This window comes from Emydura macquarii, unplaced genomic scaffold, assembly GCF_026122565.2.
Source record: "Emydura macquarii macquarii isolate MOO-44397 ecotype Brisbane River unplaced genomic scaffold, CSIRO-AGI_Emac_v2 contig_3231, whole genome shotgun sequence".
Taxonomy (NCBI): Eukaryota; Metazoa; Chordata; order Testudines; family Chelidae; genus Emydura; species Emydura macquarii.
The window spans coordinates 148,149-164,938 of record NW_027133368.1 but is presented as its reverse complement, the minus strand read 5'-3'; the positions used below and the strand labels follow the sequence as shown (position 1 = coordinate 164,938).

General features: G+C 51.2%; 2 protein-coding genes across 2 annotated transcripts; both read right to left on the bottom strand.

The window, feature by feature from the left end:
* Positions 1 to 965: 965 nt before the first annotated feature.
* Positions 966 to 3,486, bottom strand: LOC137142562 (zinc finger protein 572-like). The gene is made up of 3 exons (XM_067531968.1): positions 3,324 to 3,486; positions 2,189 to 2,389; positions 966 to 1,891 (listed from the first exon to the last, which is right to left on the bottom strand). Exons 1-3 carry the CDS (start codon positions 3,484 to 3,486, stop codon positions 966 to 968), a joined length of 1,290 nt encoding a protein of 429 aa, XP_067388069.1.
* Positions 3,487 to 11,465: 7,979 nt separating this feature from the next.
* On the bottom strand, positions 11,466 to 13,335 carry LOC137142552 (zinc finger protein RFP-like). Its single transcript, XM_067531966.1, has 3 exons — positions 13,251 to 13,335; positions 12,202 to 12,435; positions 11,466 to 11,580 (listed from the first exon to the last, which is right to left on the bottom strand). The coding sequence occupies exons 1-3, from the start codon at positions 13,332 to 13,334 to the stop codon at positions 11,554 to 11,556; spliced, it is 345 nt and encodes a 114-aa protein (XP_067388067.1). The 5' UTR covers position 13,335; the 3' UTR covers positions 11,466 to 11,553.
* Between the last annotated feature and the right edge of the window lie 3,455 nt (positions 13,336 to 16,790).

The following is a 16,790-nucleotide window of genomic DNA, read 5'->3' as shown; positions in this document are numbered from 1 at the left end:
AAGTCCTTGCGCTGCCTCATTTGGAGTAGGAACTTGAACCCATACCCCAGGTGGGTGTCACCATCCGTGGGTGCTATCATCCATGGGTACAAAGCAGTGGTTCTCAACCCACTGGCTGCTTGCAGCCCAATCAGCACACAGCTGCAGCCCATGTGACATCTTCAGGGCCAAATAGATAGTATATATATTGTGTGGATGCAGCCCACATAACACATAGAAAGCTGCATATGCGGCCCACAATGGTCAATAGGTTGAGACCCACGGCTATAGAGTCTGTCTTTCTGTGGGCCACTGAATATTTAATTATTTATACAAAGTAGAACAGCTACAACAGGCTAAGGCACTCATGTGGGACGTTGGAAACCTGCATTCAAGTGCCTGCTCCAAATCAGAACAGGGACTGGACCTTTGGGTCTCCCATCTTCTACATGAAAGCCCTACTTGCTGTGAGACACGCAAAATTCACAGCCTGCTCACCCCAGCTGTCTTTTGTATCGGGTCTTCGGTGTGCTCTGAGAATGCCAATGGAACTGGGCCAGGCTGGCAAGATAAATGGGGGAACATCTAATCTGAGAATCCCACTTCGTGACCACTGGGCCTTCAGCTTGGGTGAGGCTTTGAGCAGTTCTTTACCTATAGGACAGCATTCGTGCTTTGTTTGCCAACTTTGTTCTTTCCCCCCCCCCCCCCCCCCAGCAGAAACCTAGGTGCCTATGGGACTTGGTGACAGCTCAGTGGTGGTTTTGAAAATGTCATTGATGCCTAAATACCTTTTGGAATCTGGCCTCAAGTGACCCCTAGAAAGGGAAGCCATCTTGCCCCTTCAGAGTTACCCGGTCATAGCACACATCCAGTGATTCCAATTATGGCACTTCCTTCCATTCCTGAAATCCAGCAGCTTGTTGCTATGCCAACCGGGGGTCTGACCTATTTGTGGGACCCGGCAAATGCATTACTCATTTTGGTCAACTTGATTGAGGGCCCTTGAATGATTTCTTTCTTGTGTGTGTTCTCCGGTGTTTTGTGAGGCCTGTGCTGGATCTAAAGCCTTTCCCACACTCGGGGCATTTATAAGGTTTCTCTCCTGTGTGGAGTCTCTGATGGATAGTGAGAGTTGAGCTGGCCCGGAAGCATTTCCCGCACTCAAAGCATTTATAGGGTTTCTCTCCCGTATGGATTCTCTGATGTCTAATGAGGGTCCTGCTGTCTCGGAAGCTTCTTCCGCAGTTGGGGCATACATGGGCTCTCTGTTCCATGTGGGTTCCCTGGTGGATGACAAGGGCTGAATGAACAGTGTAGCCTTTCCCACTCTCAAGGTGTTGATGGGGTTTCACTGACATGTGTTTCTTTTGATGCTTTTTGAGGGAGTCACTGGTGATGAAGGTTTTCATGCAGTCAGTGCATTTGTAGGCTCTCTTCCCACTGTGGATTTTGCGATGCTTAGTGAGGGACTTGTTTGCAATGAAGGCTTTCTCACAGTCTGGGCATTGATAGGGTCTCTCTCCTGTGTGCATTCGCCGATGGATAATGAGGCTTGAGTTGGAGGAGAAGCCTTTCCCACAGTCGGGACATCTATAGGGTCTTTCTCCCCTGTGGGTTCTCTGATGTCTAAGGAGGGACGAGCTACTGCAGAAGCTTTTCTCACACTCGATACATACGTGTTTTCTCTGTCCCATCTGTATTCCTTGCTGGATCTTAATGTTGAGGATTTTGTGACCTTTCCTGTTGTGAGTGGATTGAACCCATCTCTTCTCTGGATGATTTCCCTGTTGCCTCTCTGGCCTGGCCTGACTCCCACGGGCTAGAGAGACATTCCTTTCAGATCTTCCTGAAAACATCTCTGGACCTTCTGCCTGAGGACCCTCCTCGTTCTCACTCACAGTTCCATCACCTGCTGGGACAGAGAGATGCCGGACTGGAGTCATTCCCTGTGCTTGAGGAAAGCACAGCTCAGAAAGGGGGGAAACAAACCAAATAACTGCTGGGAAGACTGTATAATAAGGAGCCAATTTCCCCCACCCCCAACCCTTTCACCAGAGGAGAGAGAGGCAGGGACCAGTTCTGCCTCCACATCCCAACTGAATACTCAGGGGAAGGGAACAACTGCCAAGTCTCAGTCAGGATAGGTGGGGAAGCCATGAGTGACGTCTGCCATGAGGATTCGGCACCTGATGGCCACAGTCCTGACCTGAGTGAATTGAGGAAGAAGTGGAAGAGCTCATGGGGCCTTTGTAGTAATCCCACCGTTTTCCTTTCCTCAGCCATTGTTTCAGAATGGGTCTCACTTGTTCCTCATCCGCGCTTTCCTCGGAGCTCTGGATATCTGGGACCCAGGCCTCCTCCCCTTGTTCTAGCCGTTCCAGCAAGTCAGGTTTATAAATCGGAAATCCTGCTCAGAGGAAAGAAACAGGTGAGAACAGTGTTAAATACAGATTTAGGGAGTGTTTGATACAGAGAATGTCCTGCGGTTTTTTTTCATACCCATCCTCTTCTTAAAAAAATAAAATCTTCTGGCTAGCAACTCCGCAGCCACAGCTGAGTCAGTTGACCTCAGCCAGCTGCGACTGTGCTGCAGGTCTTTTATTACAGCGTAAACATACCCAGAAAGGGCATCTTGGCTTAATTCCCCTTGGGAACAATGGGGGTTAGTGGCCACTTCAGTCCAGTTGAGAACAATGAAAGATGGTGGCTATTTTGAAAGAGGATAGTTTAGTGTTGAGTTTCTCTGCAGGGGAAGATTTCATATGCCAGCCTCTGCTGAAGGATAAAACTTTCTGTCATGACAAACAACAGCAAACAGTGATCTGCAATCCTAAATATTTATTGTCAAAAGTTGTGCCTTGTACCAGACCAGTTCAAGCAGGGTTTAAAGTGCACTGCTTCCAAATGGGTCACACGTGATTTTAGCACTGCATTAAGTAGAGAAACCTCACTGATTTGCTGACTTCCCCACTGCCCCGCCTCCTGGGGATGGGCAGCCCATCAGGGCTGCTGCAAGAGGCAGGCAGAGGTTTCCACCTGTTTCTGCTGCCTTGTCCCTCCCCAGGAGCAATGCAACAAGTTCTCAGCTTCTCCCGTCCCTCCCTGCAACACCTGGCCTGGAAGCAAAGGGATGCGAGGTGGAGGAGGGAGGGTGTTTGGAGGGAGCTGCAGAGAGGGAGAAGAAAGTTGGGTGTGTATTCAGGGGACTGGAGGGGGGATTTGGAGTGCACGTGAGCTGTGGGGAACTGGGATGCAAAGCAGCTGTCAACCCAACTTAACTGGATGGTATGCTCTGCTTGCTTTGTGTTGCTCCAGACTGGTGTTGAGCCGCCACAGCTTACTGCTGAATCTGGCCAGCACTGCCAAGCAATGTTTGTCTTGCATGACACTCGTGCATCTTGCAGGCTTGTTTGCACTCCTGATGTCCCGGTAGAGCGTCACATTCAGCAGGGCTGCCTCATGGCTGTTGGAGGCTGTAGGGACACCTGCTAAGCGGGCAGCCATGTGGCCTCTACCTCACTTTTTCCCTGCCCATATCCAGTAGTGGAAAGAGCAACTGGGAGCAGTAAGCAGTGGCAGCAGGGACAGCACGTCTCAGGCTCCCCCACCCAGCAACCAACCAGCTTTCCATAAACGTTCCCATCCAATACTCTTGCATACAGATCCCAGATTCCACCCAGCCATGAGCCATCCCTGCCTGCTGCCTCTATCTCACCTCCTTGATTTGTGAGCAAATCTACCTACTCTAGCCACCGCCTTGCTGACCCAGACAGCCCCACAAATGCAGCTGTCCCTAAATCTCTACCCCATAACTACCCTCAGCCACGGAGCTGCCCTCATATCCCTACCGCTAGATACACCACAAACCCACCGGCCCTGGCTTTCCCCCTCCCCACCCAGCCCCCACCTTCTCCCCAGACACCCTCAGCACCAACCCACCTGTTTTGTGCAGCTTTGTGTCCTGCCCCATCATGGCTTGGGGTGAGGTGTATTGTACTCAAACTGAAGCTTATGGCCACATACTAATTATGCAAATGAATGGTCTAATCTACATAAAATGTTGCACATGGAGCTGTAGGAACTTGGCAACTATGTCTAGATGTAAATGTTAAAATGGAAAAAAAAATTGCTGTTGCTTTCATATTTCTTCACATAATGAGAAATATCCCATTCTCTTTGGGCTTCTTGCTCATGGTTCATGCATGATATTTTTAATTTAAATTAATCAACGTTTAGCTTGGGAATTTCTATGTTAAGTACTGGGATAGAAATTGAGATTACGTATCTGTAATGTAGAGGAATATACATTACATGAAGACTGTAATGATCTCAAATCAAGCATTATAAAACCAGGATATTCAGAGTAACCTTAAAAAAAATCTGAACATGTTAAGTATTGAAATACACAGGGCGCTGTGCAGGAGGTCAGACTAGATGATCATAATGGTCCTTTCTGACCTTAAAGTCTATGAGTCAAACCACCTTAATTCATCCCTGTGACGATGCCATGGGGGAAGGAGCCGTGAAATCAAATGTGCCCTTAAAAATCAGATGAATCTGATCTGGGGACAACAAACCTTAAAGAGCACTAGGCTGATACTCTCAAAATAGAGTTCGGCTACTGGATGATTGTGGCCAAGTCACTCGTCTCTCTGTGCCTCAATTTCCCCATCTGTACAATGGGGTTAATGATACTGCCCTCCTTTGTAAAACCCTTTGTGATCTACTGATAAAACGAGGTATTGTTATTGTGTGGTCTCACTGCAGGGCAGACTTACAGCCATCTGGTTCCCCTAATTGTGCATTTCCAGACCTTACAGTGTTTATAATTCTTTTAAATTCTGAATGCCCTGGGCTTGAAACACTCACAACTTATTTTGCCCTAAATTACAGGTCTGTCCACTCAAAGTAGCTCTAGATTTTGTGTCTGGGATTAGAAAGGCAGCGTGCACAATTATTGCAGAAGGAAGAACCTGGAGAAATCTGGCAGGGTGATGCTGTGGGCAAGGGAACTGTCTCCCCAGGAGTACAGGTGGGAGAGCCATTGCTCAGAATCTTCCAAACTGAGACTGCGCAGAGCACTAGGGAATGCACTGCAGGGAACAACCCAGCCTTGGCTGAGGGAGATGGATGGGATGGGACCGAATGGGGCTTTCCATCCCTAACCCTTATTGTCCCATGGGAGGTGGTGAGGAGGGGACAGGGACAGTCTCTCTTGCATGCACTCTGGAAATAACCAATCCCCCTGATATCTAAAGCACCAGGGGAGCCACCCAGGGCACTCCAGGGCCTCCACCAGGTCTAATGACCAAGTGGCGGGGACCCCTTACCTGCTGCGAGCATAGTCGTGTCATTCTTCGGCGTGAGGTCCCCGACCAGGGCTCTGGGAGCAGGGTCCAGCAGAGCCCACTGCTCCTCTGTGGCATAAACAGTCACCTCCTGGAAAGCCTCTGGCACCTGTAAACATCCTCCACTCAGTACCAGCCCCCGGCAGCAGCCACCCCACCCCCTCAGTCATGGGCAGGGCATGAAACCATCCTCAGGGCACAGGCTACAGGGGGAATTGCCCCTCCCCACCCTTTTCCTCTCCAGCAAAATCCCATCAGCAACTTCCTGGAAATCCCCTACCTGAGCCAGGTCTGCTGGAGCCGTTCCCCTTTCCTCCTGTCCCACGGGAGAACGGGCCGACGTGGAGCCCCACGCCGAGCTTATTCTGCAGCCTGTCAGGGGGAGAAGGGCGATGGGGGAGGTTTCAGAAGGGGCTTTGGTGCCTTTCACACCCCGGTGCTCTCCGGCTCTTTCCCGGCGGAGAGGTTAGTTCTGAACTCTGGGATGCTGAGAAAACCTTGGAGGCTTTATTCCCCCCCAGACCCCGGCCCCTCCCTCCAGGACTGAACCCACCGAGACACTGGTAACCCCCCAGCCCCAGAGTCTCTGACCCCAGGCCAGGAAAAAGGCAGAATCCCAGGGGCGGCTCTGCGGGATCCCCCGGCACTGCCCCGGGGCAGCACGTTCCCAGCAGCGCCGGGACCAGGCAGGGGCAGGAACCGGCTTCTCCTCGCTCCGCTCCTCACCTGGGCCCGGACAGTCAATCTGCCCCGGGGCTGCAGTGACTGGGGCTGGGCAGGGCTGGGAGCCGGGAACCTCCCTCCCCGCTCATCGCCCCTCTGCCCCTGCCAGCCTCCCCCTGCCTCCTCCTGCCCCCTCCTCCCCTCCGGCCGGGAGACTCGCCCCTGGCCCCTTCCCGGGGCTGGCTCGGCCCCTGCAGGCGCTAAGGGCAGCAGAGCCCGGCTGTGTCCGGGAGGCAGCAGCTGCAGGACCCGCAGAGCCCCGGGAGCAGAGCTGGGGCGAGGAGGGGCCGTGGGGGCAGAGTCACTTTCCTGCCCGGCCCCGGCACGTCCCCGGCGGGTCTCCCCTCACCTGCAGCCTCCGGTTCGGGAGCTGGGGTCGGCAGAGCCCGGGGCTGCCCCAGGGGCTGGTTCCAGGCGCCGGAGAAAGTTCCCATCTCCCAGCACAGACCCCTCTGGCTCTGGGGAGCAGCAGCTGCACATCAGCCCGGATTCCCAGCTCACAATGGAGGCAGGAGCGGCAGCAGCAGCAGCATCTGACCCGTCAGACCCCACCTCCCCCTAAGCCGAACAAATACAGCCAGAGAGAACAAGTTGCCCTCCCATCGCAATAGCCACAGCCCTCTGGTGGCAGCAGGTCATTACACCGCCTCCTTGTGTCCCGCCCATCACTGGGCTCCCAGCAGGTGTGGGTGGCAGGCAGGACCCTCCCTCCCCTCTCCCATCCCACGCCCTGGGGAAAGTGTTGGTGGGAGGGACCTTCCATGCACACCCCTCTCCAGGCTGGTTGGTTTTGTGGCTGGGTCAGACTCAGCAGCAAGGTGGGTGTTGGGCAAGGTGCCAGAGGTTGGGCGGGGAAAAGCAGAGGGGGCAGTTGGAGAGTTGCCTGCTCTGAGGATTTTATTGCAAAAAACCTCTGGATATATATATTTTTTAAATTTCTCATTGTCCCATGTTTGCCAGCATCAGCCTTTCAAATTCTCCCTTATCCAAAGCAGTCACCACCCCCCGCTACTTTCTGTGGGGCTGAATCCAAGATGCTCACTGATAAAATGCCTGCCTGCCTTTCCCTAACTGTCTCTGCAGGTGGAAACTGCCCCCCCAGTAAAGATTTCTGCCAACCCCCATCATCCAGTCAATGAGACTGCAGCCAGGCTGTCATCAGTGAAGACGACTGCTGTTCTATGGTTAGGGGACAGCATGGGAGCCTATGAGACAGGGGCGTGGGGAGAGCAGGAGGGAACTGAGTGCAGGAATACGGGTGGGAGAGAAAAAAATGGGAATGGAAAGATAGGGTGAAGGAGAAGAGGCTGGGGAAGTGCAAAGGTACAATGTGAGTGGAGGAGAAGATGGGTGGTAGGGTGGGATACAGGTAAGAGGGGCATGACACTGCCGTGATAACAGAGGGTGATGGAGAGGATAGAAAGGCAACTCCCCAGTGCCTGGAGTTAGAGGAGGTAAGTCCCCTTCACCCACCCTACAGGGAAGCTCACAAGGTTGCATGTGCATTTAAATTTTACTCTAGGGATGCTGTCACAGCTTTTGGAGGTCAACAGTTTCACCCTAAAAGCTCCTAAATCACAAGGTGTACAGGTGTATACACACACACTGAGACACACACACACAGGCAGTTTCTTGATTTTGGGTTGTAACTCATGAACTTCAAGTTCTTGGGGTCGTGAATACTGCAAACAGCCTACCAGGGAAGGGCCACCATCTTCTCCAAGGGCAGCTTGTCTTCATGTCCGTTGGTGACAAGAGGAGGTGGTGGTGGTGTGGAGGCAGGAGGGTTTGCTAAGAAGATCCCACATTCTCACTCACTCTGACTGAGAACAATAGGAGATGCAAACCATTTGGGAAGGGAATAATAAGAGATGGTTTTCTCTGGAGGAGAACATTATCTGCCAACCTCTGAAGAAAGATAAACTCTCAGGTATGAAGAATAACGCCCCCAAAAGGAACATTGATGATGAAAAATTCTTTTCAAAAGCTACTTGTCCTGAGGGCCACCTATAGGTTAAGTGGTACAAGAGCACCGGGCTCTAATAAAAAGGTTCCCTGAGCTTAGTCAGGTAGGGATGCCCAAGGAGAGAGAAAGCTTCCGAGAAGAGGCACTTACCAAAGGAGAGAGCCTGGGTGGTTCTCCTAAACCCAGGAGATTCCTAAAGGAAGAGCTGCAGATGGCAGGTATTCAGGTAGGCCTGGTGTCAGAAAAAGGATCTCCCAAACAGGGGTAGAAAGGCCAGGCTGCCAGGAATACATGCTGCCCTGGGGAAGGGCTGTCATTGGCAGATCTCCATGAGTCTTTAGGAGGACCCAAGCTGTCGACATTTTCACAGCCCTATGATTTTTCACACCCATGCCACCTTTTTACACCCCATCTGACAAATTTTCACACCCGCCTGTTAATCTCTGTTCACACCCATTAGCGCAGACTGGCCGGAGGGGGGACACTAAAATGGGGTGTGGCAGGTCCTGCTCCCAATCATATGCCATGGGGCACAGGCATAATTTCTGATGATAGCACTCCTTCTCCAGTCAGTGCCGAGATAGGTCCATCAATCACAACAATAGCTTTGACAGCCCTCAAGGTCAATGTCTTGAATTAACAAAGCACTTTGTGCAAAGGCCAGGATGCTCACCGAGTGACTTTAGACCTCATTGCACTATTGACCCTGAGACAGCTTTTGGAGAAGATAGCTGAACTTAATAAGCTGTGCACAGCAATTGTAAAGATTTCTGCCAGGCTTTTGATTCAGTGCATTGACCATGTTTGTAGGATCCAGTGAGGATGCTCAGCATCCATCATCTCATTGACAGAAGAGCGCTACAATGGAATGGAAAGCTGCATTTGAGTCAATAGCAGATACACAGCATGGTGTTATATCTCCACAGAAGTTAGGCAAGGCTTAGATCTATCACCATCCTTGAGCGGTATCAACCCTGATTGATTGACGAATAAGCTCAAGGAGGCAGAAGTAGGTGGAATTCAGCTGAATACCATTCTGCTTTGAGATCTTAAATACATCGATGACGCTATCTTGTTGGCTCAGTCTCATGAATCGTTGCAGCTGATGGACAAGTTGGTCAGGAAGAAGCAGTGCACATTGGTCTGGTTATTAATCCCTGGCCATTACCATCCAGCTCCAGATTGCAACCAGCTCAGTATTAACCTTTCCAGATGGGACACTGAGCAGGTGGCAACTGTCAAATATTTTGGCAGTGTCATGGACAGGGCTGCAGGATGCTCAAAAGATGGGACAGTTATTTAGTAGCAGTGGCGGCCATGTTTTGGGCCCTTCCACGGCCTTTGTGAGGATGTTCTGACAACAAGCTTGCTACAGAACTGTGGATCTAAAGAATCATGTCTATAATGACTCTATTGCGTGGAAGAGGGCACTGAGGAAGGATGAAGAACACCACACTCTCATCGTCTGCATCAACTGCTCCATACCCAGTGGCAGGACAAGATCAGAAATGAGTATAGTTGAAGCCAAACTCAGCAACCACCTCCAACAGCACTGGTTCAGTTTCAGTGGCTTTCTTATTATTAGAAAGGAAGACCAACGAGTTCCCAAATATGCGTACCAAAGAATGCCACTACACAGCCCAGGGTCACAGGGGCGCCAAAAACTTTGGTGGCACCAATAAGATTGCCAGTGATGGATATAAACTGAATATACAGCTAGACCACCTTAAGCACTTAGCAGAGATCAATCCGGATGGCTCTCCGTTTCCAAGAAGGCCCCATTCCTCTGGGATTTGCCATGATCAACCCATTCTTTGATCTACAGACAATTAGAGACTCAGTGGGGTTCTGCCCACTGATGCTTAGAACGTTCCCTGGAAACTTGGAATGAATTGGATGTGGTGTTCAAAAGTTATCACATTACATCCAGATAAACAGAGATGTGCCATCAGATTGAGTGAAGAGCCTCACTTTCCTCAGCCAATTAAGAAACTTTCTCTCCTCTGGTACCTCCATCCTTCTGAGCTACTTACCACACAGTAATTAGCGATACTGCATGGTTCCCCAGGGAGGTAGGTGACTACTATTTTCCCCATTGTGGGAATAGAAGGAACAGATGCACAGAGAGGAGAGGAAGTAAGTCGTACTAGGTTACACAAGAAGAAAGTAGCAGAGCTGGTCATTGGACCTTGGACTCCAGACTCCCAGTTCCACCCTACCCCCCACTCTGATTTAGACCTCACTCCTAACTCGGAGCTGGGATCTGAACCCAGAGTCACAGTTTCCCCTGGTCTCACTCTTACACCACACTGCCCACACAGGAACTGTGCAATCCCCCAAAGCCCCACCTCTCTGGGGAATCTCCACCTCGAATCCCCCAATCAACAACCGACTGACAGTGTCTGCAGAGATGTACAATACACTGAGAATGACTCTATAATCCTGCAAATTCTGATCAAACTCTTACTGCCTTATAACTACAGACCAATGGAGCCCCTCACTGCTTCCCTGAATAACATGTCTCTGCTCCTGTCCAAGAGGCCTTAGGAGCTGCCGACACATCTCAGAGACAAACTGAAAGGGAGTTTTTTCCATCTCTTCTCTAAATTGGAAAGCGTGTGTGGAACCCACAGAAATCTCTCACCATTAATGCCATCACCTGCTCCTCCCAGACCATGAAATGACCCATCTCCCCAGTGGTACCTAGCATTCCCTTCTCTTAGAATCATAGAATATTAGAGTTGGAAGGGACCTCAGGAGGTCATCTAGTCCAACCCCCTGCTCAAAGCAGGACTAACTTCAGCTATATCATCCCAGCCAGGGCTTTGTCAAGCCTCAGCTTAAAAACCTCTAAAGATGGAGCTTATAGGAGAGAGCTGGAAAAGCTGGAGAGAGACCCTATAACTGTCCTGACTGTGGGAAAAGCTACAAGGCGAAGGTTGCTCTAATTTACCATCAGAAACTCCACAGAAGATGGGAGTTCTCACTGTGGGGCAATGGGCCTGAGCCCACCTGCAGCAAACTATAATTTGCTTCATTTGAGGATGGTCTGGGTTCCAGTGGATGAAAGGGCCCGTCCTCCCTGCTAGAGGAAGGAGGAGGGGGCGACAAATGGGCCTGATTCCCCCACCCCAGCCCGCAGCCCCCGAACACCAGGGAAAGCTGGGATCTAAGTTTGTAGGCTGAGATGGGCACTGTGGTGGTATCACCTGCCTTCAGCCTGTGCTTTCAGTGGGGCCAGAGAGAAATGGAGGTAGGGAGACACTGAGCCAAGGAATGGTGACAAGTTTGGGAGCTTTCTTTGAACCTGGCCCTTTCATGCAATGGCCCTAATGCTTAAGCTAAAGAAGTAACCCCACTGGCTGTCAGATAGCAGGCGGCTTCTCTCCTTATGGAGGCAGCGGCTAGGGGGAGACATGATCACGGGCACCAAACCAGAGTGTCATGTTCCCCAGGCAGGGGAAAGCTGTGTATTCAGTGTGGTCTTCAAGCTTAACATGACACAAGGGAGAAGAGGGTGATGGAGCCCAGGACTCACCTGTTCCCAGTACTGCCCACACCCTAGAAAGAGACAAAGAAGAGGCAGTCCTGTGGGTGTGTCCCAGGCTGGGGGAGACCTCCTGCCCTGCAGACAAGCCACTATTGGAGTCTCAGATATTTGGGGAATTTCAGACAGGGTCACATTCAGGGAGCAGCTGCCATCTCCTTCAGCTGGGGGTATTTACCCTCAGCAGCCCTGGGAACCCCTGCTGAGAGGCGGTCATTGGCAACCCAGCCCACTTTAGAAGAAGAAAATATCTGGGGCATTTAGAGTGAAATTGGCCTGGTACTGAGAGTCCAGACAAGCCCCTCTTCCCCACTTAACCAAGGGGCTGATTTGGTGGCTTAGGGCTGACGCTGGGAGGAATTTCACTGTCGAAGAGTAAAAACAGATAGACATTTACAGGGCGGGAGAGAAGGTCTTGGGGTTACCATGCCCAGGACACCTGGAGCCCATTCGTGGCTCTGACACAGACTCACTCTGTGACCTTGGGCAAATCCCTGCCTCTCTCCACACCTTTTTCCCCTGTGTGTAAAATGGGAATAGTGAACCAGCCCCCACCTGCCTGAGGCTTTGGGATTTAGAGCGGAGATGCTGCTCTAGAAAGGCTGTGCATTATCATGATAATAGCACAGTCTCACCTGTAGGGATTGGCTCTGCAGCTGTTGCTTATTCTCTCCTCCCCTCTCGCTGAGCAGGTCACTGAGCAGGGAAATCTCCCGGGACAGTTCAGAGATGCTCTCGTCCTTTCTCTTGACAATGGCTCTGTCTAACTTTTCCAGCTGGGACAGCAGGAGCTGCTCCTGCTCCTCCAGAAACCGATATAACTTCTTCCACTCCCAGATGATCTTCTGTCTCTCGGCTTCTGTCTGTTTCTGCAATTAATGGGAGAGGACAGCCTGGTAACAGGGGAAGAATCACACAGGTGCCTCCCAGCAGATGGGGAAGATATTGGCCAGACCCAGTACCCCTTGTGGTGCATGATGAGGAGTTCACTTAGCATAGGAAGGATGGAAGAAGGGCTCAGGGCAGAGGTGAGTTGCATGTCACTAATGGCAATGGGGTGGACATCTTTTCAGTGCTCTAGATTCAAGATTTTAAGGTCAGAAGGGACCATTCAATCGTCCTGACTGATCTTCTGTTTATCGCACACAACCCAATTTCAACCAGTTACTCTTGTATTGAACCCAACAACTTGTATCTGACTAAAGCATGTCTGCCAGAAAGGCAATCATGCTGGATCTGAAGGAACCAAGAATGGAGAATCCGCCACTTCCTTCAGAGGTTTGTTCCAAGGATTAATCACCCTCACTTCTTTTTAAGAAAAGTGTCTTGTTTCTCATTTGAATTTGTCTGACTTCAGCTTCCAGCCACTTGTTTTTGTTCTGCCTTTCTCTGATAGATGAAAAGGCCCTTCACAGGACCAGTATTTTCTTCTTGTGGTGTCACCGAGACACCTTTTCCAGAAACCCTGGTCCCTGTAATCACCTGAACAGCTTGTGGGCAAGAGTGTCTCTGTGCCAAGACAGAGGCTCTCCTGGCTTTCTCCTGCCCTGATCCTGCCTTTTTTCCTGGGCTGCAATGGGGATGGTTCCCTATCTGAGCCGGCAGGCCAAGCCCTGTGTTTGCCATGTCACTCCAGGTATTCTAATTCCAGGCAAGCTTTAGGAAGAGGGTTCTGGGCACCTACCAGCAACTTCTTGCTTTGCAGCTCCTCGTCAGCTTTGGCTTCATCTCTCTTTTTTATCAGATGGGCCAGACGCTCTTTTGGCATATCCTAGAATAAGTGGGGGTGGGAGCGAGGTGTAAGAAGGTTTGATTTTATAGACATGTTCACAGCTGCCAGATTTCAGGGCCCCATCTGCCCTGAAGCATCCCTGGCACTCACTTGCACAGATCCTAGGGCAGGATTTATCCCTTAACTTTCTTTCTTTAAAGCAGTGATACTCAGACCGAAGCTTGAGAACCGCAAGTGGCTCTTTAACATGTCTCCTGCGGCTTTTTGCAGCAGATGATATTAAAACACTGGGTGATTTAATTCTGAACCAATCTAATGTATTAACCAGTGAGGATGCATTTACTATGTTATTAACCAATTAAGTTATTAACGTGCACTGAGTTATTAACTTATTTGCTGTGAGAATTATATAATATGGCCCTACTTGAATCGCGGGATGATTGTCAAATAATTGCGGCTGAGTTGCAGAGAAGACATGGGGAATCGTGGAAAAGTAATAATAGACTTTTATTCATTGTAATAATTTGGAGAATCCAACCAACCAAGGGCGACTGTTAAAATGTAACATACATACACCTGGGTTCAGCATCAAAATTGTGGTGGAAGTCTAATATTGTGGGATCCATAATTTTGGGTAATGTTGACCGCTAATTTGGTTACTGAACCCCTGAGGTCTCAGTATCACTGCTTTAAAGTTACAGCTCATTCTCAGTGAAGCAAATGGGAGTGGGGATGGCGAAACAGGGAGAACTAGAAGTAGTAAAGCTACTGCACAAAAGCACAGCTCCATAAAAACACCAGCCCTCCCCTCACCAACATGCCCCCTCCACCCCAAGTTCCATACTCCGTCTCAATCCCTGAATATGCCTCCAAGCCCAGCCCCAAATATTGCCACACACCAAATATCCTGGATGCACACCATCAACATATTCCACTTCCCCATCCTGCCTTCGCCAAATACCCTCTGCAACCAAAATCCCAGCTGTGAACACCCCCACATGCAGCTTCCATCCCCCCCAAACTGTACTCACAACACCCACACAAAGACCACCCACTGCGACTAGCCCCTTACATTTGGGGGTGCTGAGACTTGGCTCCGTGCTCTGCAATGGGCGCTGGGCTCTAGATCCTCACCTGCATCTCCCCAGCCCCAGCCTCTCCCTGGTTGAGTCACATCCACCCTGCAAGGGCTGTTCTCTCTAGCGTTTGTGAGACTTGTCCATCACTTCCCATCTCAGTGCCTTGGGCCATCCCCTGCTCTGGGCCCCACGGGGGAACTCGGGATGCCTGGGGCAAACCACGGAGATGGGTTCCTGATCCTCCTGGCAGGACAGCGTCAACACTTCTCTGTGTCTGCCTCATGTACCACCTCTGCTTGTTCTTCTCCCCCCACCCCCCAGGCCCTGAACTGCCTGATGATTGCCAGCTCCTCTGATTCATTCATGAGTCTCATGATATTTTGTGATGTTCTCTAATGCCCCAGAACCTGGAGTCATATGAATACCCCCATCTCAGCTTTCACTTTACACACGTATTAAGTTTCTAAACCTTGTGGTTGCGTTGAAAAGCCTCAATACATGAACCTTAAAGGCCAGCAAGAAAATAAAAAGATCTCCACAGGTGTTATTTTTACAATCTCACGATTCTGAAGCCAATCTCTTGGTACTTGAACGCGTCTGTTGGCAACATGGCAAATCCCTGCCATGCTCCCACCACGCCACCTGGGGCGCCGGAACAGCCCTTGCGTGGTGTGGTATCCTGCGTGGAACTTGGAAGGAGCAGCAAGGGTTCCTTCCGGGAAGGAAGAAGAGTTTGGAGGTAGCGCCTGGCCTGGAAAAGGGCCAGTCTGTGTGCACGTGACTCGCATGCTGGCTGCAGAATGCAGCACTTCTGTAAATACTTCTTTAGGTTAGCGCTAGTTCAGTTTTACAAGCATGGTGTCCACTCATGTTATTACCCAGTATGTGGGACATGAAACATGCAGGACGGGCTTCTGGCACCTAGGACAACAAGGACTCCATGCCGGCTCTTCCAGGGGGCTCTGGGACGCAGGCCCGGGGGCAGATGTTGTGCCCACAGCTGGCATCTGTGAAATATTCCAGGCACACGGGGCAGGGGAGCGTATCCTGCAGGCTGGGGACTAGGTTCCCGTTACAGGCCATGGCCCCTCTGCAAATATACAAAGAAGTCCAGTCTGTGGCCTGCCTGGGTTTGGAGAATGGGGGGGGGGGGGGGGGGGAAGGGGGGGGAGGATTTTATGGTGGTGGGAAAAGAAGATGCATCTCCTTGCCTGGGATTGGCGCATGCCCTGGGGCCCCTGCCAGGGTCTTTGTGACATGTGGTTCATTGAGCTCTGGGGGAGAAAATGCTCCTCAGCCTGGGAGGGAAACAAGAGACCCTGATCCCAGGCAGCCAGGGCAGCAGATCCGTGGGGTGGGGAGAGGGGAGAATGGAAGGGGAGCAGGGCTGGGAGGCAGGATGCCTGGGTTCTAAAGCCCCTGTCCCAGGCTGTTGCAGCCCGAGCTGATATGGAGGGACACACAGGAAGGGAGGGACTGGTGCAGGGAGAGTCACTTGTGGGTTGCTGATGTTGGGAGGACGCAGGAAGTGGGGAGGAGAGGAAAGAAGAGAGGGATCAGAGAGGCTGGGCATCCCTCTACCTTTGAGTTGTTAGGAGAAGCTGCTGCTGCCTTCCTTGTGATCTGGGAGCCAGGGCTGCGCTGCTCCCCCCAGAGGGGTCTGTGCTGGGGAGACACCTTCATTAAAGCCCCTCTCTGTGCCCAGCCAGGTAGGAACTTTCTCCAGTGGCTGGAACTAGACTCCTGGTCTCTGCAGACATCAGGGTGACCAGATAGCAAGAGTGAAAAATCGGGACGGGGGAGAGGGTAGGGGGTAATAGGCGCCTATATAAGAAAAATCCCCAAATATCGGGATTGTCCCTATAAAATCGGAACATCTGGTCACCCTGGCAGACATCAGTTCCGGAGCCAGAGACCCTAGGTGAAGAGAGAGACGTGGGGGAAAGTGCTGGGGCCAGGCAGGAAAGTCTCTGCACATATGGACCCTGGGGTCTCAGATCTGGTAGCCCCTGGGAATCTGCTCCCTTGTTAATATGCCTGCTGGAAGGATTGGAGCTGCCTTAACAGCAATGATGTGGCCAGTCTCAGTCTGCCCTGAGCTGTTGTCAGGATCTCTCCCAGGGGCAAAGCTGAGGTGTGTGTACTTCAGATGGGGAAATAGCTGGGGGAGGAAGAAGAGCGCCTAAGTTCAGGGGCACCCCCAACAACCTCCTAGGGGGTGTTCCCTTTGTCTGGGGGAGGGTAGAGTTATCTGGAAGGTTAAGGGTGAAAAATATGACAGATGTAGAGAGACAGCGTGAAATACGGTTAGTTTAGCCAGCTGTGCATTTAGGTGAACAGCAGGGGAGAGGCCAACGAGTGACACACAAGAGAGGGGAAAATGTGTGTGTGTGTGTGGTGAGTTATTCATTTA